Source organism: Nymphaea colorata, chromosome 1, assembly GCF_008831285.2.
Source record: "Nymphaea colorata isolate Beijing-Zhang1983 chromosome 1, ASM883128v2, whole genome shotgun sequence".
NCBI classification, from domain to species: domain Eukaryota; kingdom Viridiplantae; phylum Streptophyta; class Magnoliopsida; order Nymphaeales; family Nymphaeaceae; genus Nymphaea; species Nymphaea colorata.
This window is the reverse complement of record NC_045138.2, coordinates 43269765-43292852: the sequence shown is the minus strand read 5'-3', so window position 1 is coordinate 43292852 and position 23088 is coordinate 43269765. Positions and strand designations below refer to the sequence as shown.

Here is a 23088-nt window from a genome sequence, read left to right as displayed (position 1 = left end):
CCAAATGGCCTTATCCACTTCTGTAAATTTGAATTTCATAGTTTCATGCTCTATTTACACCATATTTAAAGTAATGGCTTATGAAGATTTGAATCTAGACACTCTAAAACATAGCTGCAAATATCACAATATTTCAAAAATATATCGCGATAAAACAAAAAAAAAAAAGAAAAGAAAAACAAAAAAAAACGTCTTTAAGATTTCATATTTTGAGAAAAATCCAAGACTGATGCTTGTGGCTATGCTCTAAAATTATCTAAAAGAATAAAAGCTCGTGTGTCTCCACATGGAAACTGACACTCTTGTGCCTTACATGCAATTTCAAATAAGCATTTGGACTTTAGAAAGTTAAGATCGACTTTCACATGAAAAGTTATTTGATGTACTTTTTTTATGCTTATCCATCTTGATTGTAGAAACATGCAACACACGAAAGAAGAAGAGGGGAACACACGATATACGTGGAAAAACCTCAGAAAGAGGAAAAAACCACGGGAAGCTCTAACCTAGGTGCACACCGCAACCCTAGGAGAGAGAAAATTATTTTCACTTAATCACACAATTACACTTAAGTGAAGATTATATAGGAGGGAGAGAAGAATGCCGCCTAGGGTACCGAGCCGGCCTCGGTACCCATGCCCCATGGGACCGGGTCCAGAAATGGACCCGGTTCCCCATTACATCTATTTTAACACTCCCCCTCAAGCTTGGCATACATGTCAAACATGCCAAGCTTGCTAACATTTTTTTCAAACTGAGATGTACATAAAGACTTAGTTAAAACATCAGCAACTTGATCTTCAGACTTCATGTAGGGCAGGATCAACTCCTTAGAATCTATGCGTTCCCGTATGAAATGGCGATCGATCTCCACATGTTTGGTTCTGTCGTGCAAGACTGGATTGTTTGCCAAGTTAATAGCCGACTTGTTGTCACAATACATCCTCATCTTCTCTTCCATTTTCACCCCAATATCTGCTAACAGAATTTTGAGCCATAACATTTCTGTAACCCCCATGGCAACCGCCCTGTATTCAGCCTCAGCACTGGACCTGGAACAAACTTCTTGTCTTTTACTTCTCCATACTACCAGGTTACCTCCAAGAAAGATGCAGTATCCTGTGGTAGACCTTCTAGTATCTGTGCAACCTGCCCAGTCGGCGTCAGAGTATCCTTCAATACTGAGTTGACTTTGTCGAGTATAGAGCAGTCCTTTCCCTGGGTCATTCTTTAGGTATCCCAATACTCTTTCAGCACTTTTCCAATGACAATCAGTAGGGGCATGCATAAACTGACTTAACACACCCACAGCATACGTAATATCCGGGCGAGTAAGGGTGAGATAAATGAGTTTACCAACCAGCCGCTGATACCTCCCTTTTCCTTCCTCATCCAAGATCGTCCCAGTTTTGATACTTATCCTTGTGCCAGACTCCATTGGAGTAAGAAAGGGCCTGCATCCCAGTTTACCTGTCTCTTTTAGAAGGTCCAAAGTGTATTTCCTTTGGCTCATAACAAGACCAGTCTCAGATCTAGCAATCTCAATTCCCAAAAAATACCTCAGTTTACCCAAATCTTTGAGGTCAAATTCAGCAGCTAACGTTTCTTTCATCTTCCTTTTTTCTTCTTCGTCATCACCTGTGACAATCATATCATCAACATATACTAGTAGGAGGCTCACCAGACCATTTCTCTGCTTGATGAAGAGGGTGTGATCACCATTTCCCTGTTTATATCCATTAGTCTTCATCACAACCCTTAGTCTTTCAAACCACGCTCTAGGGGACTGCTTGAGGCCATACAATGCTTTCTTGAGATAACAACACTTTCCTTTCTGCGCATATCCAGGCGGCATGCTCATATAGACTTCTTCCTCAAGGTGCCCATTCAAAAAGGCGTTCTTGACATCAAGTTGGTCCATGCTCCACTTCTTTTGTACTGCCAGAGCTAAGATGACCCTTACTGTCTTCAGTTTAGCAACGGGAGCGAACGTCTCAAGATAGTCAATCCCATATTTCTGGCTAAACCCCTTTGCAACAAGACGAGCTTTATAGCGTTCTACAGTGCCATCAGGTTTGTACTTCACAGTAAACACCCACTTGGAACCAACTAAGTGAGTTCCATTAGGAATATCAACAACCTCCCACGTATTGTTCTTTGCCAGGGCGTCCATCTCCTCTGTCATGGCCTGTAGCCATTTGGGATCCTCCCTGGCATCCTCCACTGACCTGGGAATAACAGCCATAGATAAAGAGGTAATAAAGCACTTGTAGTCTTTACTGAGTTTAGCATACGAGACAAATCTCTGAATAGGGTGAGAAGTACATGACCTGGTGCCTTTGCGTAGGGCTATGGGAAGATCTTCATTCATTGGACTTGGATCATTCGGGGAGCTCACAAGATCGGGATTGGTAACATCAACAACCTCCATCACATCATTCTTCTTCCTGGTGTATACCTGACCAAACAAATGATCACGGGACTGTTCTTCCACAGGGCCCCCTTCCATCTGACTGTCTCTGTCCTCACTGACTGTGTCATCCACACTCACACTCGGAGAACTAGCCGTGTAATCCAAGAAATCTGTGAACTGAATCAACTGATGCGAAGAATACTCGTCCACTCTCTCACCTAAACACTCCCCCTGAAGAGGATTCGCAGGAAAGTATGCCTCGTGTTCATGAAAGGTAACATCCTTGGAGACATAGACTCTGGAAGTGCTAGGGTCAACACACTTGTATCCCTTCTGAGTGGAGGAATACCCCAAAAAGACCGCTTTGATGGACCGAGGATCAAGTTTCTTGAGAGTGGGACTATGATCATGGACAAAGCAAATACACCCAAACACCCGAGGGGTCAAAGGCCAGGGACTCTGATTAGGCCACAAAACAGAATAAGGGGAATGTCCATTCAACACACGAGTAGGCATACGGTTAATGAGATGAGCACTAGTGAGAAGTGCATCACCCCAATACCGCTTAGGGACATGACGTTGAAACATAAGGGCCCGGGTGACATTTAACAAATGACGGTTCTTCCTTTCAGCCACGCCATTCTGAGGAGGTGTGTAGCTACAGGATGTTTCATGTATAATACCTTTGCTTCGCAAGAAGTCATCAAGGGATAAGGAGACATACTCTCGAGCATTGTCAGTACGAAGGGTCTGAACAGGGGTTTGGAATTGAGTTTCAACAAATGCAACGAAGTTTTTGACAATGCCGGGAACCTCACTACGTTCTTTCAACAAGTACACGAACGTACAACGAGAGTAGTCATCGATAAGAGTCATGAAATAACGAAAACCACGACCGGTGGGCACTTCCGAAGGACCCCAAACATCAGTGTGAACCAAAGCAAAAGGACGGCTGGTTTTATTGAACGAAATAGGGTACGAGGCCCTAACATGCTTAGACAACTGACACACTTCACAGGCGAAGGTGTCCAAAGAAACAGACCGAAACATCTTAGGAAACAATTGTTTAATCAACTGAAAAGGAAGATGACCAAGTCTCTCGTGCCAGCGCATAATAGCGGATCTGTCCTCCACGTCAGATAACTGTCCACTGGTGGCTGAAATCAAAGCAGAGGCAACCTGTACTGGCATTCTGTAGAGACCATCAATAGCCGAACCAATCCCAATCTTCTGCCCCGTCCCCAAGTCCTGCAGTACACAACGATCAGCAGAAAATATTAGATTACAGTTTAGCTCTTTGGTAATACTGCTGACAGATAACAAATTCACGGGAATATTAGGAACATGCAGGGCATTATGAAGACAATATTTGTTCAGTAATGAGAAACTCCCTTTTCCAGCCACAGAAATAGAAGAACCATCAGCCATAGAAACACGCTGCTGCCCAGAAGTCAACTTGTATTCTTGAAACATCTTAGGGTCCCCGGTCATATGATGAGTAGCCCCACTGTCAACAATCCAATCACCAGGAGAGGAATTACCTTGATCACTTGTAGCAACAAGAGCCTGAGCTAATTTAACTCCATCAGACGTAGATGTGTCCTCTGACGTAGTAGAAAGGCGACTGATGTAAGCTTGTAGTTCCTTGATTTGATCAGGGGAAAGCCTCGATTTTTCACCACTTGAAGAACCACTCTGAGTTGAGTCCTGCACAAGAGGACCTCGCCGACTAGACGGAGGGCGACCACGAACAAGTCTCTTCTCAGGGTGAAGATCCCAACAAAAGTCAACAGAATGTCCTGATTTGTGACAATGTGTACATCGCCTAACAGGGCGTGGTCCAGACACAGAAGAACGGCTAACAAAGGCCGAGGGACCAGTCCCGTGACTAGGGTCAATTTGCATCACTTGACGCCTTTGTTCCTCTGATTCCACTCTGGCATAAACATCTTCTATTCCAGGAATCTCATCACAGTTGAGAATTTGACTCCGAATGGATTCAAACTCATCACGCAAGCCTCCAAGGAAGAGGAACGTCCGGTCCATCCATTCCTTTTCCCAGTACCGAGCATGATCAGAACCACAGTCCCAGTTATCATTCACATGATAATCAAGTTCCTCCCACTTAGTTTTCAGGGCTGCATAGAAGGAGGCAACAGACAGGTCACCTTGTTTCAGAGAATAGATACTGCGTTTAATCTGATACGTACGCAGAACCCGTTTCTTGCGACCATACATCCTTGCAAGCACAGTCCACATATCAAACGAAGTAGGCTTTCGCAGAATAAGAGGCTGAATATCAGCAGACACAGAGCTGATGATCCATACCTTAACCTGACTGTCTTCCAACACCCACGTTGCCCATTGAGGATCAGTTTTGCTGGGCGCCGGTTTGTCGCCTGTGATATAGGAAAGACGACCACGGCTCGTTATCCCAATCTCGAGAGCAGCAGACCAAGAAAGATAATTGTCTTTAGTCAGACGAATGGGCGTGACCTGAACCGGCAAGATCTCGCTCTTGGGAGCGCTGCCCGCGTCAAAGGCCATATCACTTTTAGGTGCAAGCTCTTCCGCCATCACAAGCAGTCAAGTCAGACACAACCCCAGGCAGCAACAAGACAGCACGGCGGCGGCTGAAACACCAGTACCACACGGAACCTTAGGTGTCGGCGACGGTGCTGGATCGCCCGACGGCGGCGACGCAGAGGCGTGACGGCGCTGGACACCCACGGCAGCGGAAAGATGGGAGGGCGCTGGATCGACCGACGACGGAAAAAGGAGACACCCACGGCAGCGGAAGTCACAAGCGGCAACAGGCGGCGGCGCTGGATCGTCTGAAGGCGGCGGCGCAGAAGATCCCAATGGTGGCGGCGCGGGAAACCCTAACGGCGCAGGCGGCTGCGGTGCAAGGACGACTACGAAAATACGAGACGAAGCCGAACGATCTCACGGCTCTGATACCATGTAGAAACATGCAACACACGAAAGAAGAAGAGGGGAACACACGATATACGTGGAAAAACCTCAGAAAGAGGAAAAAACCACGGGAAGCTCTAACCTAGGTGCACACCGCAACCCTAGGAGAGAGAAAATTATTTTCACTTAATCACACAATTACACTTAAGTGAAGATTATATAGGAGGGAGAGAAGAATGCCGCCTAGGGTACCGAGCCGGCCTCGGTACCCGTGCCCCATGGGACCGGGTCCAGAAATGGACCCGGTTCCCCATTACATCTATTTTAACATTGATATTTAGGTTTGTGATTATTCAAAACTTCAAGTTCCATCTCCATTGAATGACTTCACTTTTGTGTCATGTTTGTCTGAATCTTATATTTAATACATAGTCACAAATGTCGTTCAGGTTTTTAACAAGATGCTTACTGGGTGCTTTCCAGGAAAGTTGTGTCTCTTAAAAATCTCAGGAAAATCTCATGAATTTAAATATAATTAAAAAAAATTCTAAAATGAATTAAATAACAAACTAATAAGAAAACATGAAAATAAGTAGACTAAATGATAAAAGGTAATGTTTTGCTAATGATAAAAATGAGAGTAAATAATTTAGTCTATGCTTAAATAATAATAAATTTAAGCCTTTTTGCCTCTTCAAGAAAAGTTTAATGAAATAAAAGCTGTTTCTATATGGGCGAGTTCTTAAAAGTTTGGGCCTATTTTGTAATAAAGCAAAGTGTAGAAATTTATAAGACTTTAGAAGGTGGAAAGGTCGAACCCTTTTTACTTAAACCCTCTCATATATCAAAACCCTATCTCTCGCTCTCTCCCTCAAGCCATGCACAACAGCCTCTCCTTGTCATCCCTCTCTCTCTCTCTCTTTGGTGGTTTGTGGTTTGTTGTTCGCTCACCTATGTCACATGAGCGTGGGGTGCGGGTGCCAGAGCGGCACATCCCAAAAAATTTAGGTGCGGTGGTGCGGCGAGGGTATTTTATTATTATTATTATTAATTTATTATATATATAACAGAATAAGCATGTGTATATTATTATTACAATTTAGTTATTAATGTATATAACAAACTTGCATAATTGTATTGCATAGGAAAATATCAAAACATCGTATATTATATATAATAGTTTATATATAGTAATTTAGTAATATGACATACTAACAGTCTAACATAAAACATAAAAAATTGATAGAATCATAGAAGTAGAAATTGAAAATTTGAAATTAAGACTTCAAAAGAACAACACTAATCACAGCTGGTCGGCTGCATAATGCATATATGAAAAAGCTTATATTATATATTATAAGTTTATAACATGATAATATATCACTATATCAGTTGCAAAGTATATATGCACGGCTGCATATGTATACCAGTACACGATTGACAATATATATTTGTTAGTTGAACTTTGAAACTTTTATAGTAGATTCAAGAACAACTGAAGAAGCATCTAGAATAAAATGCTAAAATGTATATAACAATAATTCCAAAAAATGGGACACATTTAGATCGGACGCTGTAAGATTTCTGATATCTAATACCAAACCACCAGATGAAGTCAAATGCAAGAAGAAGAAGAGAGAAATTGGCTGCACGTGCAAGCAAGAGAGAAGAAAGAGGGCAGCAACTTTGACGTCTGCCTCTAGTTATCATTATATACTAATCACAATTTAGGGTACAAAACAAAATGCAGAAAACAACATTAAGAATTACAAGTACGCCATCGCCCATGATGTGTGGGCATGTGGATCAAATGGATCGGGTTTGGGTGACCCGATCCATATCAAATAAACTTAACAGCTCCCCTCAAGTTGCGCATGGGGTTTGATCATGCACAACTTGTTCTTCAATTCCCAGAAATGGTGCCTGTGAGTCCCTTGTTAAAAAGATCAGCCACTTGTTGAGATGTGGCTATATAAGTGGGAACAATCTCGTCTTTCGCAACCTTTTGACGAATGAAGTGTTTATCAATCTCTATACGCTTAGTGCGATTATGTAGAACAGAATCGAAAGCAATCTTGATCGGGCTTTGGTTGTCACAAAATAGAGATGATTGAGCAATGGGAAGAGAGAGTTCCCCAAGCATATGACGTAACCATGAAACTTCAGCTGTGCCTGCAGCCATTGCCTTATATTCTGCCTCAGTGTTAGATCTGGCAACTGCACGCTGTTTCCTGCTACGCCAACAAATAAGATTGGAATTAAGGAAGAGACAATAACCGGAAACTGATCGTCTATCGTCTGGATCACTTGCCCAATCTGCATCAGTACAAGTTAGTGCTGCTCAACATGGCATTAAAATCGCCAATAATCAGCACTGATCCTTCAACTCTAGACATGAAAACCTCTAGCTGGTAAAAACTTTGCAACCTTTCCCCAAACCTCGGCGGCAGGTAAACACCAAACACGACAAAAACTTTATTGTCCACTAGTCTACGAAAGGAGACACCAACCCATTTCTGATTAGCAATCACATAAGAAGCTTCCACCTCCTCCTCTTTCCACAAGCATAAGACTCTAACTACACCATCCAGATCCTCCACATTAGACACATATCTATAATTGTGATATCTCTCCATTATTACGTTCATCTTCTGAGTGGTAATCATCGAGTCAAGAGCAAAACGAATCCACATTAGACACATATCTATAACTGTGATATCTCTCCATTACTACGTTCATCTTCTGAGTGGTAATCATCGAGTCAAGAGCAAAACGAATTGGGAGATTAAACTTCTTGAAAAGAAGACTCAATTCCTGTTGGGCAAGCTTCTTAATCTTAGCAAGACCGCTAATATTCCAACTAAAGATTTTCATGATTAGAAATATTCAGTACCTCTCCACCAACAATACTATGTCCCAAGGGTCATGACATTTTCTTTCCCTCCATTTTCCTCGTCTTGAGGAAGATCAGTCACAACATGATTCACACTCTCATTCACATTTTCTTCTTTTTGGAACTATTGCATCTGTTAGCAAGGGCATCTTCCAAATTAATCAGCGTTAAAGGAGGCCTACCTTTCTTCCCCTTGCTAGCAAACCTTATAAACTTCCTAGTCCACTTCTTCCTTTCATCTAAATCTCCACTTGACTGCCTTCAATAACCGATACATGGTTAGCCCCTTTCTTCATAAGCATGGCGCCTTCCATCTCCTTTGCCGGGAAGGAGTTTTTGGACCCAACTGTGAACATGAACCCCAAATGGGCCTTCTTGCTCAACAATGCTCTACAATTCTCTCTTTAATATTGAAAAAAGGATTACTCTGCCAATTCCCAATATCCTCGACCTTCTTTTCCTCTACCTAGCCATAACTAGCATTCTTCCCCCCTTTCATCCCTCTTTACTGCAACCGCTTCCCACAGTATGCCCCTTCCTTCCCAGCGCTATACGTTCCTCTTTCAACTGATGCATCAGAGCTTTTCCTCAAACTTCTTCCAATTTGTGCCTATGGGAGTTCTCACACACTTCACCTTCCATTTCGGTCTCTCTAGTAGACCTCCCCAAATCAGGAAAGGCGCGATCATAAGATCCATCCTTGCCTCCATCCCCTCGGCATTCGCGGGGGAAGGGGGGGATGTCCTAGATGAACATCTTCTTATCCTCATCAAGCCCTAAGCAGAGCTTCTCTCTCCTCCCACGCCCTTAGTCGATAAGAAAATAGACTAGCAAAGTTTACATTTAGCAGGCTTGAACCAAGTTGCAAGTTTAAGCAAATGGCTGAAGTTAATTAAGTTCAGTTTGATTCTTTGAATACATATTCATGCATACACACATGTTATTTAGTTGTATCTGTTTCTGGAAGCACGTGCCACACTCAACCTCAACTAGGGAACGCGAGCTATGTTGGTGATACTGGCTCGATATTGAGTTTCAAGAGTGAGTTGTTTAATGATGAACTTGTGCTTTAGCTCTGAAATGAGCATATTTGATAATGCAAGCAACGTAGTGATGATAGATGTAGAAGTATGGTCATGCATTAAATTGATTGTACATGATGGTTGTTTATTTACTTTACGCAAATGTTTGCTCATGGCCTGAGTTATCATGATGATGTGGGCAACGGTCTGGGGCCGGTTTTATATTTTACGGTTGATGGTATGAGGCGAAAGTCCGAGAGCAGCACAATATACCGGAATTAAAAATTTCCAGATCGGCACATGTTGCGACTGTTAATTGGCGAACCCAACTGTAAAACATAAAACGGGCCAGGTTGGGTGAGCGGAACTTTCCATGAATGCAGGGATTGATAAACTGCTCCTTCCCTGGGCTACTTAGACCAGCCTGTCCCCATCGGAAGGCAACGTGTGTGTGATGCAGTTACTGCAGTAACGCAGTTGAGCTCAATGAAATGTGAGTCACAGTAGTGGTTACCTCAAACTATGTCAATATTCCCGGTGACTCAGTGTTTGGGACCATAAGTTGGGTGGCATCATGTGATTTTACTTAGGCGGGTGTGTGTGTATGCATCATAAAAATTCATGAGATTCTAAATTGTCTGTTTATTTATTTATTTGTTCATTTATCTGCTTTCTTTTTGTCACCGATATGATTGGTTTTCGTGCAACACAAATTGTGCATGATTCATTGGAATGCTGAAGATGTTGGTAAACCAAAACTTAGTGAACCTTTTGAATTACAACTCACCAATGCTCGAGTGAGCTTGCTTCCAGTAATGGTACTCACTAAGTATTATTTTAACAATCAATACAATACAATACATAAAATTTACATTCGAGTGATATATTAGAAATGTTGTTATGATTTTCATTGTACTCAGTGATTGTGCTGATGCAATGACTACCTGCCTTCATTAGGTTCTTACTATGTGACAGATGATGCTTGATGATTGGGCGGCAGAAGGGATGGAAGCTATGTCACACGGGTGCGGATGCGATACAGGTGCGGATACGGGGATACGGGTGCAGATACGGCAATTTTCAAATTTTTTGGATACCCGGACACAGCTACATTAAATATTATAAAAAATGATAAGATAAAAAAAACACATTAAATTAATAGTTCACTCTTACAATCTTGTTAGAAAATGTGTTTTATCACAAAAGTACTGAATATCTGAAAGGATTGTTCATGGAAATAATTGGATGCATCATAAAAAATTGATAAAATGAAAAAAAAACATTAAATTAATGACTTTTATTTTTTGTCGTGTCCTAGCCGTGTCCGCACCCATATCCCCGTGTCCACGTGTCGACACGGATACATGGGCTATTTTGCCGTGTCCGTGTGACATAGGATGGAAGATTGCTAGGAAAAAAATGCGAGAATGTCATATGCTTTTTCCCTATGTACTTTTGTTTGCACATACTTGTACAACTTTGTTGTTTGTGACTAAGACTTGAGAGTTGAGAGTCGTCGCTTTCCGACATATATAGAGTAATTTTTTTTTATTAATAGGTGTTTTTCATTAGCAACATTAACTACTAGGACAGATCATGTTGTATGCTAATTGCATAGGCAAGTTATCCGTAGGCAATAGACAGATCGGGCCTACGGCAACTACATAGGTGTGTGATTGTTCTGCTTTTGCTATACACAAAAAATGAAAAACTTTGCATCTATTTCCTTTTTGTGTTTAGTTGTGTATGACATTGGAGCGTTACAGATACTCACTTGGTTAAGTTAGAGGAGGAGAGTTTGGATTTGGAGGGAGAAAGAAAAACTAAGAGAGAACGTTAGGTTTTTTTATTTTTCCTTCTCTTCTACTTGCTTTTGTTATTTTATTGTAGGAAGCTATTTAGAAAGCCTGTCACATCATATTATTTTATGTTGAGCTGATATCATCAATATCTGTGTTTGCTGTTTTCTGAAGGCATCTTACAGAAAGGGATATGGGTGTTTCCACTTGATGCAGGTGATTGATGCATTACTTGACATTCGTGAGACTCCCAGGAAACCACAATATGCGATGGCATCTGAGCTCCCATTAGTTCTTCAATGTTGTGATTTTGAAGACCTCAATTTTGTTTGTTCAAGAAGTATGTTGCTCTTAGATTGAGATTTAGCTTCTGTTTTAGTAGTTTATAACATGAATATTTTACTACATCATGACAAACTGGTTGACCAACTATTGTCATTTTCTCCATTAGCTTTATCATCTCCTATGTCACATGAGTGTGGATGCAGACATGTATGCTCTTAAAATGCTTGGGGTAAGGACACACACACACACACACAGTGTGAGTTAAAAAGCAAGATTTTGTGTTTCTTCTTCTACAAAAAGTATACAATATGTCAATTTCAAGTTTTAAGTATATTTCTATTGTTTTGTAAAGTTTATCATATGTTTCCATTTATTTTATGAACTTGTTTGTTTTATTTTTTAATGTGCTGTCAAAATATTATGGGTTATGAATAATGAATCATGAATATTCATTATGTTTGTGATCAATTTTTATCTATCACTTGAGTGCGGGGTGCAGTTGTAGGTGTGGGATGCGGCAAATCCCAAAAAAATTTCAGTGCGGGTGCGGATTCTATAGATAATACGTTTTAATATGTAAATATTCATAAAACTTTAAAAGTATGTCAAATACTCAAGATGCGGCCATACATCATCTTATCCTTTTCCAGTCTACCTAGTTTCCTACATGAGCAGACAGTGTATTGCACGGCTGCTAGATAAGCAGCAAGCGATGATAGATTGATAATTGTAAAACAAAAACCAAAACCAGCGTTTGGTAAATTAAAAAGTGAAACTGTAAAGCAAAAAAGTTATGTGGAATTAACTAATAACTGATATATAACTAAGAACTGCATTCCTCAACAGAAAAAGCATGGCTTGGACAGAACAGAAATACTGAAATGGGTTAATGAATAACATTATAACAACTTAATGAAATAAAGAAGAAAAAAAAGATTAAATAACTTAACGAAATAAAGAAGAAAAAAAAGATAAAATAACTTAACGAAAAACAAATAACAACAATGAAAAAAGTGGAAAACTCAGAACAGCATGCAGGTGATTGATGCATTTTGTGTTCTATTCTTTTGACATTATTGTCAAGATTTATATTATTTTTCTTGATGTTATAGTCAATACATAGAATGTTAGACTCTCTCTCTCTCTCTCTCTCTCTCTCTCTCTCTCACACACATATGCATACAAAGACAAGTGGTGAGGAAAAACAAAGTGTCATTAATGCCGGCTTGAGGGATCGAAATTTAATTAAGCCCATTGTAGCTGGTGGCTGAAGAAGGAGAAAGAAAGAAGAATTAATTTTGAAACTAGCTGAATCTTAGGCTTAAAGATGCATACATTAACTTGGCATAAATTGATATTGGCTGGCTGGATAGTTCCTATTTGCTTGTAAAGAACAACTTTGTACAGTGTCTTTTGGAAATTTGTCCTATAGTTTCCACCTTCTATCACTCTCTGCTAAGAGGAGCCTCTTTTTCAGGTGCAAGACAAGCATTGGTTGAGCAATTAAGGGATATGTTTCTGGCGCATCTTCTACAAGCTGCAATATTTCAAGAAGCACTAACGACTTTGTCCATCCCTGGTGAGTAAATATGTTCCTAATATTTATTGATGCATAAATATTCCTGATTCAGGATCCTTTTTATCATAAGAGCAAGCTAACTGTTGGCATTCCCTTTCAGATGTAAGCGGCATACCTGCAAAAAGAAATTTAGGAACACATATACCCCTTAAATCACGACCTACTGAGCGTAAGCCACTTTTATGCCTTTTAGTTTCAAAGGTTCTTACTAGAAAACCATATAGATGGACATCCTATGCAGAATTGTCACCAGACCATCAAATAGATGGATATTTCTGACTTCTTCTCATGCTTGCCTGGAGGATGGATCATGCATTATATTTATTGTCTTTTGTTCCTTATGTTTTTTATTCATTTTATTGCTTTTTTTTTTCCCTTCAGTTGTAATAACCCTAAAATGTTTTGATAAATTAATCTTCTTCTTTACACGCATAGTGAAAGAGCATTAGATACAGGTTTGCGAGAGTTGTTGAAAAACAAAACAATCATTTACTTTATTCAAATGAACCAGAGTTTAGATCTCTTGCCACAATGACGTTTAAATTTGAAACATCCAAAATCCATATCTAGAAGAAGGACATTCATCAGGCCAATACCAAGTTTCAAGTCTGCTGTCTTGGCATGCAGTCATGTTTCCTTATCTTGTCTCCGTTGAACATCATTACCTGAAATTTCCCTGCACACGGTGAGAACTGTGAAGTTCTTGTACCATGAGTACACCCTTGACCTATTTTAGCCAAGTCTAGGATGAGACATGACTTACTTGTACAAGTAACATAGCAATATGCATACTTCCAAACAAGAAGTATAACAAATATGATCATCTCCAGTTTGCATGATATGGCATTTGCATGTTACAATGGTTATGCTATGTATTTAAATGAGGTGATTGTTAAACCTTTCACTATATTTTATTCTTTTGCAATGCATGATTAACCCGCAATGCCTTGTACTGGAGATAATATCTCATCCTTGAGACTTACATTTACGTGCATTATTTCCTGCTTCAATCTAACCAGCTCTGATTCATGTCATACCCAATTGTATGTGCATGTGCATAACAAACTAGCGTTACCAACAATTATATTTTCAAAGGCACATCCACTCTTACACATCATATTCCCAGATTTTATTTATATATCCGTATCATCGGAGAATGCTTATTTACATGTAGCATGCCACTCATTGATATGATATATTGCAAGCACATCTATATTTTAGTGCTTGCCATTGCTAGTTAGAACATCTAGGAAACATGGAGATTCAATCGAGAATATATATATATATATATATATATATATATATATATATATATATATATATATATATATATGGGGACAACCAGCATATATATATAATATATATACACAAAAAAGTAAGATTTTAAACAATCTAAGTAATACAATCATGATCCATAACCTGTAAAGTGTAAATTATGAAGAAGAAACTAATGCACATTGTATCAAATAGAATCATAGGATGATGACTGCAGCACCTTGTTGTAGACTTATACTATCAGGAATTCAATGAAAATATAAGGACAACAACAGTCACATATATACATGATAGGATTAAAACAAAAAAACCCAGTGTAAAACAAAATTGGACTTGGTCAATTTTGACCGGGTTCAAAAAAATGATGGACATGGCCTTGGGTGCATTGACTGCACCCAACATGGTCACTGCCGTGTCTGGGCCATGTCCACGGTACCCAATACCAGTACCTGTGTCGACTCGTGTCGATATGGGTACTCCCCCCAAACTGGGGTGTCGGTGTTACATAGGTCAAAAGTTGCTTTACTACTAAGTGCTAACCATTTGGTTAGTGGTGTGAGACTCCTCAATACACACAAAGTAAACCAATTGAATCCTGATATAGCCTGATCAGACTAGCTTTTAATTTACAAGAAACCAAAGTCAGAAAAAATGACAAGATACATCAGATCATAACTTGCTTAGTATAATTCCATTTAAAATATACCCAGCTCTGGCAGACTTTAAAATTAAACAGGACACAGGTTGGGGTTGGTAAAACCGTAAAACAACTCCATTTTTCTTCATTTTGTTTGGCAAATGCTTTGTTATCTCTGAATTCATATCCATGCCCCTGCTTCAGTTCAGTTCTAGTCTGAACCTGAAATCACCCAGTTTTGGTTTGGGTTTAAACCAGGTCTAAACAGGTTCTTGCTCTGACTTAAATCAAACCAAGGCTGATGTTAAGTTCCACAAGGTGAAAATCTTGCCTGTTCTACCTTGTCAAATCAGCTCAACAAGTTCCAAAAGAGGATAGATATAAAATTGTTGCGGCAGATGCAAACTTTTTAGAAAACAAATCAAGATTTTGATATCTGTTGCGAGAGAGAGAGAGAGGCGGCAAAAAGTTGAAGTTCATTACGTGACCCTAATCTCTATTAAGAGATTAGGGTTAGGGAAAATTACAAGAGAAGTCCACTAAAAATAACAAAACATTTAAAGAGATCCTCCCTAACTTCCTAATATTTCAAAAAACCCCTTTTTGTATCTTTAACACTCCCCCTCAAGCTGGAGCATATATATCAATCATGCTCAGCTTGTTACAACATCTCAGGAAATCGCCTATGGGAAGAGCTTTAGTGAGAATATCTGCTGCCTGATCTTCTGAGGAGACATGAATAGTGCTAACAATTCCTCCTTGAACTAAGTCCCGAATATAGTGGCAATCCACTTCAATGTGTTTAGTCCTCTCAGGACAGGATTGTTAGCGATATATGTAGCTGCCTTGTTGTCACAATACATCTTCATTGGGAGATTCACTAAGACACCCAACTCTACAAGTAGTGATCTAACCCATGACATTTCAGCCGCAGTTTGAGCCATAGCCCTATATTCCGACTCAGCACTAGAACGAGCCACAACATTCTGCTTCTTGCTCCTTCAGGAAATAAGATTACTGCCCACAAAGACACAAAAACCGGTAGTAGTCTTCTTGTCATCTACAGATCCAACATAATCAGCATCACTATACGCCTCGATGTCAACACTTTCTCCTTTCTTGAACCATAGCCCCTTTCCCGGGGCTGATTTCAAGTATCTTACAATCATTAGAGCTGCATCCCAGTGAACTTTTCGGGACGAGTGACAGTCAAATATAACAGTTTCCCTATCAGAGATCTGTAAGATCTAGAGTCAAACGGCTCTGAGTCATCATCATGTATATGAATGCGAGGATTCATGGGAAGTGTGGCAGGTTTAGCCCCCAATAGTCCCGTTTCCTGTAGAAGATCAAGAACATATTTCCTTTGAGACACTACAACTCCTTTATTACTATGAGTCACCTCAATACCAAGAAAATAACGAAGTTGTCCAAGGTCTTTCGTAACAAAGTGTTGCTGTAAAAACTCCTTTGTTTGAGCTATCTCTTGATCATTTTCCCCTGTAAGAACAATATCATCCACGTAGACAATCAATATCACAAGTCCTGCTGAGCCTCGCTTGATAAACAATGAGTGATCAAGCTGGGATCCGCGAAATCCACACTTAGATAACACTTCAGTAAGCTTTTGGAACCATGCACGGGGACTCTGTTTGAGTCCATAAATAGCCTTCTTTAACTTGCATACCTTGGAACACTCCCCTTGTCGCTCAAAACCAGGTAGTTGCTGCATATAAACGATTTCAGAAAGGTCTCCATACAGAAAGGAATTTTTTACATCCAATTGAAAAAGAGGCCACTCTCGTTGGACAGCAAGAGAGATAATCAAGCGAATAGTGCCCAACCGAGCCACAGGCGAAAAGGTCTCAAAGAAGTCAACACCATAAGTCTGAGTATACCCTTTTGCGACAAGACGGGCCTTGAACCTTTCAACTGACCCATCAGAATGATACTTGATGGTGAATACCCATCGTGAGCCAACCACATCACAGCGTGGTGGGGGGTCTACCAAATCCCAAGTCTCCCGAGAAAGAAGAGCATCCATTTCCTCCTGCATAGCTTGTCGCCAATGTGGATCTAACAGGGCGTGATGGTGCGAGGACGGGATAACATGACTAGATAGAACTTGATCAAACTGTACTAAGCGTGTACTCAGATGAGCAGTAGAGACAGAATTAGATATAGGATGTAAGGTACACTGTTGCTTGCCCTTGCAAATAGCAATAGGGAGATCTGCTGCAGAATAGTCATCACTTAAACCTGAGTCAGTCTTATCAGTAGAGCTTACCTCTTGAGACGATGCTGGTGGACGGTTGAGAGAGGGACCTAGGCGACGAGTGTAAACCAACGGAGGCTCAAGAAAACGTTCATGTGACTTAGGTTGAGATGATGGAAATGACTCAAGTGACACTGGTGGAATAGGAAGTGGTATAGGTGCATGCATCTCAAATGAAGAGGGACTTGACGGAGGGAAATAAGGACGAGACTCAAAGAAGGTAACATCTGCACTGATAATGTCTTTCTTGGTCAAGGGATCAAAGCATTTGTATCCCTTTTGATTGACTGAATAGCCAATAAAGATACATTTGATGGCTTGGGCAGCAAGTTTGCTTTTGTTCGGGCCTAGGATATGTGCAAAGCAAGTGCATCCAAAAACTTTGGGAGGTAAATGAAATAATGAACGCCCTGGATATAGAATTTGAATTGGAATATGGTCTATTAATGAGGTAACACGCAGTAAGAATAGCATCACCCCAAAAATAGGCAGGCATGTGAGAATGTAACATGAGGGTACGAGTTACGTTTAGGAGTTGCCGATGTTTGCGTTCGGCTACACCATTCTGTTGGGACGTATGTGGACAAGTATATTGAGGTCGAATTCCATGGTCGGCATAAAACTGAAGTAGAATGGAAGACTTGAATTCAAGAGCATTATCAGTGCGAATATTTTGGACAATGAGTCCAAACTGAGTTTTTCTTTCCTTGATAAATTTTTGAAGAATACATATGACTTCAGATCTTTCCCTTAACAAGAAGACCCAACTGACTCTAGTAAAATCATCAACTAGAACAAGATAATATCGAAAACATGACCGAAAAGGAACCTGACTAGGACCCATACATCCACATGAATGAGATCAAAAGGACTCTGACTCGAAGGAAAGCTGCTCCGTGTATGCTTGCCCAGCTGACAGACATCACATAAGAAGGACTCTGATGCAGGAATATCTGGAAACATGCGACGAAGTTTTGGTACTGAAGGATGACCCAGTCTGAGATGCCATTGGAAGGGAGAAGGCTTGGAAGGGATTGAAGATGCAGCAACATCAACTGGAATTGACAAAAAATAAAGGCCCTCACGCTCTGCTTCACAAATATCAAATTAACAGGAAACTGAGGAACATATAGCACATGTGTAATAGTGCCTAAATGTGGAAGGTAAATATCACCGCTACCCAAAACAGGGGACAACTTGCCATCAGCCAGCTTAACATGCTGTGGTGTAGAAAATCTGACAAATGATGAAAAATTTTGTGGTTGATTACAACAATGTCTAGAAGCGCCCGAGTCTATCATCCATGTCATACCTGGATCAGCAGTAGGATCACCAACAGAGAATGCTGAATCTACAGCAGCAGCATTGGTAGATGTAGAGGCAGACCTCTGAGCAAGAACACGATCATATTCATCCTTACTTAGGTTAAGAGAATATGACATAGATATAGAAGGATCAGTAGAAGACTCAACCATAGATATTGTTGCCTTTGAATGAGTTGCTTGGGATGAAGAAGGACCTCTGCTTGTGGTGATTCTACCTCCACCACGTTCAGAGGAAACATTAGACCTGAGATGAGGATGTTTGTCCCAACAACGATCCTCTAGATGACCAATTTTGCCACAATAAGAGCACTGAAATCTGCCACGTCCAGCACCACGGCCTGTACCACGTTCCCTAGTGCCTCCAAAAGAACTAGGGCCCCGTCCTCCTGATATCACAAGTGCAGAGACTGGTGTGTCATGCGTAGTCTGAGGAAGAGTGGCTGCAAAACGACTCAGCCTATTATACGTGTCTGCTAAATCTGGAAGTTCACTGCCTGTTAGAATTTGAGACTTTGCCACAGAGTATTCTAAAGATAGGCCAGATAAAAACTTCGCCACCATACAAGTCTCAACGTGTAATGCATAACAATGCTGGCAAGGTGGACAAAGAGCCTTTAACCGTTCATATGCAGCAGTCAAAGTAGCAAAATATTGAGATAGGTCCTGATCCCCTTGTCGAATGTTGCATAACTCCTCTTCTAGTTGTAGGATTTTGATTACATTAGTGGCATGCGAGTATGTCTTTTTCAAGAAAGACCACATATCCTTGGCCTTGGTATAATATGCAATAGTTGGGGCTATATGAGACTCCTCACTATTCATAATCCAAGACATAACAATATAATTATCTTCATCCCACGCAGCAAATATTCATTTTTTCTCAATAGGTTCATCCTCCTCAAGAATATATTTCTTCCTATGACCAGCCACCGACATTATGAATACCCTAGACCATATTTCATAATTTGAGCCATTAAGTTTCATCGTAGTTCCATAAGAGAATGAATTCCCAGCCATGTGGACCCTTCAGATTTACTGTTTTCAGCCATAGTAAATAAAGAAGACCAGATTGACGCAAACGTTTAAAGAAAGAGGGCTAGGAAATTACTGTCACTTCAGATCTGGTTCAGCCGATGACAAAAAACAAGAATGAACTCCCAACGACTGAAGACTGCTGCCACTTATAACCGCAGCTAGTTCTCATAAAACTTCCGGTCCACGTGTCAAAGAAATCCACGAAATCAAACAAAAACTTGTATTAAGGATCAGCAGCAGTCCTCACGCAGCCTTACTTTACTGAATTTGTATCCACGATCTATAGAAAAATTCTGATCATATTCAAAAAACTGAATTTATAAGCAGCATATAGACTCCACAAAGCATCCACAACACCTCATGCAGCCTGACTTTATCGAAATTGTATTTATGATCATCGCAAACCACACCGTCACACGTCACGCTGCATCCACAATAGTCTGCTTCATACAACCAATATGAGGATCTGATCACGCCTTCCACATAGGCGTGATCAGGTCCTCCTTCACACGGCACGCCCAACCCCTATTCCCTCACTGTCTCCTTATTGGGTGATAAGAGGGAATAAGGAGTAGCGATGACAAGAGAGAGGACGAAAAAAAAAGAAACTCACTTGGCTGTTCGCCGGAAAGATTGTCGCCGGAGAAGATGGTCGCGGGAGAAGGTCATCGGAAAGCGCACCCTGCCGTCGACGCCCACACCCGCTCTGATACCATGTTGCGAGAGAGAGAGAGAGGCGGCAAAAAGTTGAAGTTCATTACGTGACCCTAATCTCTATTAAGAGATTAGGGTTAGGGAAAATTACAAGAGAAGTCCACTAAAAATAACAAAACATTTAAAGAGATCTTCCCTAACTTCCTAATATTTCAGAAAACCCCTTTTTGTATCTTTAACAATATCTAAAACAGTGTCACAAATGCTGTCTTGAGTTTTTATCGGCAAGATTTTTCTCGAGTTTTTAACAGCAAAGTTGTTTTTTTGGGAAAATCTCAGGAAAAACTTGGAAAATTTAAAAAAATAAAAAAATTAGGTATAAATGAAATCAATGTCACGTATACCCTGTACACTATGTCACATGGGTATGGGTATGGGTACGGGTGCTGGTACAGGTACGGACCATTTTCAAAAAACTTGGGTACGGGGGTACGGCCGTACACACACACATATATATGTCAAAAAATGCAGAAAAATAACATATTTGCACATATCTATATCAAAAATTACACAATCAGAATAACATATTGTCATATTCATAAATACATTCTCATTCTCCTCAGTCTCATAATTAACATTCAAAATACATCAGCTTTGTTCCTAATTAGTACAAGACAATATCTGATGCAGTCATGCAGATAACATTGTAATTGGACATATATCACACGATTCACACCAATATCAAATGGATTTCTTCTCAATCAGTATAGAACATGCAATACAGAATAATGAATATGCAGTCTATGCAGAATAAGTGAATAATTGATTCAGTATATGACGTGGGAAGGCATGCATCCAAAGAAGAATAGGTCATTGTTGGACAAGGCATACCAAAATACGAATATGATGTGATAAAGCTTGGAGTTCTTTTCAATTTATCAAAGGACATGCTCAAAAGACATCGGACTTGGGTTCATCAGCAGATTGGGATGAACCCAACGAAAAACAGAAAACACGCTGCAATCTGTTGGCCAAACAAAACACGCTGCATACAACGAAAAACAGAAAACAACTACGCAAAGAAGATGAACTCATTGAGAATCAACTACGCAAATAGAAAACAAGAGATAATAGTGAAAGAACAGAAACAATACAACGCCCAACGGTCGTCGCCGGAGGTGAAGGCAGGGGCAGAACCGATAAAAAAAAAAATAACTGCCGCCGTTCGCCTCCTGCCATCGCCATTCGCCTCCTACCGTCGCCGATCAGTTGCCGTTCAACTGTCTTTGCCTTTCGTCGCCGCTCGCCGCCCCTGCCTGTCGCCGGCCGTCGCACGATGAGAGGAAACGAAACCCGTCGCTGTTTGCTCCTACCGTCGCCATTCAACTGCTTTCGCCTTCACCGTCGTCGGTCGTCGCACGATGAGAGGAAACGAAACCCTTAAAACGAAAACATGTTTTAAGGGTTTCGAGCTTTTTTTTTTAACGTTATAATCGTTTAAAACTTTAAAATCTAAAAATCGTTAAAAGACACATTTGGACTTGGTCAAAGTTGACCGTACCCAAAAAAAGGTCAAAAATGACCTCCGGTGCGTTGACCGTACCCGGTACGGTCAATGCACAAAAAAGGCGTACCCAACCCCGTATCGATACCCGTGTCGTACCGGTACCATACGGAGGAGTACCCGTGTGACATAGCCTGTACAGATATTATACGGCAAGGAATTTCTCAGGTATAATACGGCAAAGTTGTACATCTTGGGAATATCTTGGGAAAATCTTAGCAAATTTTTTAAAAATTTAAAACATTTAATAAATCCTGAAAATTATGAAAAAATAAAAAATCATAAAAGATATGAAAAGACACCAAAAAATGTGTATAATACGCATATAATATGCATTTTTTCACGTTTTTTATTTTATGTGTTTTTTAAAAAAAAGACGCTTTTTTTTCACGTTTTATTTGGCTGACTATTTTATGGCGTATTATACGCATTTTTTTTTTAGAAGACACGTTTTTTGTGACAATGAATGAAATAAATGAGAAACTAATAGGACAACATGAATAAAACTATATAAAGGTGATAAAATGAATGCTTTAATGATAATAAAAATGATGAAAGCAATTTAGTTTAAGTTTATATTTAAATCCATGATAATATCAATGCAAAAAATAGAAAAATGAAAAAATCGTGAAAAAATAAAAAAAATAACGAAAAAAAGTGTGATAAATATTTTTTCCGCTATCTTTTCAAATATCGCAATTTTCTCCCTTTTTTCTTTTTTCTGATTTTTGACGTTAATATCACAATATTTTCGAAAATATTGCGATATCTGTTATGCTGATCTAAAACAATTTTACCAGAAATGCTGAAACCAGGCTCATGATGCTAGTCGGATTCATATCTGGCCTGAAATGGCCATTGACCAGCTCTGGCCTGTTCTCAATCTAAACAAGTCAGATCTCCAGATTGAGGCCAAACAACCCAGACCTGGATCTGGTTCGGACCCATATCTGCTCATGGTCCTTAATGGCTGAATTTGAACATATTTAAAATTCACTACTGGCAGCCAGAATTAGAAAACAGGGTATATTCAAATCTATTCTCAAAGTTTGTGATGGAGACAAGAATATACATTTACAAGAAGTTCTTTAGACCTTGAGTTATACAAATTGTGTTTTCAAACAGTTTCTGTAGGGGTACAAAACTTATTGAAATTGTGACGGAGAACTTGCCGATTCCGAAATTCTTAAAAGCATGCAAATCAGATTAAGACCATGAGGGAATTTAGTCATAATTATAATAGATGCAGGCATGACGGCAGCCATAGATCACACATAGCAGCCTAAGCATTTGATTTGGAGAAAGTCGGAGCATTCAGAGTTGGCCGTAGACATGATTAACCCAACAGTCGGATCAGGACGACATTCCAACAAATGTAGCATCATATCAGAAACGCTTTTCTGGACAAGTTTACAC

At 40.1% G+C, this 23088-nt stretch overlaps 1 protein-coding gene across 7 annotated transcripts in view; it reads left to right on the top strand.

The window, feature by feature from the left end:
• LOC116261108 (uncharacterized) overlaps positions 1-23088 on the top strand; it is a 109831-nt gene that overhangs the window by 83988 nt on the left and 2755 nt on the right. For 4 of the 7 annotated variants that reach the window (XM_031639766.2, XM_031639742.2, XM_031639750.2 and 1 more), the window contains 3 exons: positions 11260-11383; positions 12806-12907; positions 13008-13076. In XM_031639766.2, the coding sequence (XP_031495626.1) occupies positions 11260-11383; positions 12806-12907; positions 13008-13076 (295 nt within the window). Of the gene's footprint in view, positions 1-10219; positions 10287-11259; positions 11386-12805; positions 12908-13007; positions 13077-23088 lie in introns of those variants that run through there. The other 3 variants (XM_050078009.1, XM_031639757.2, XM_050078011.1) reach the window with 3 other exon arrangements.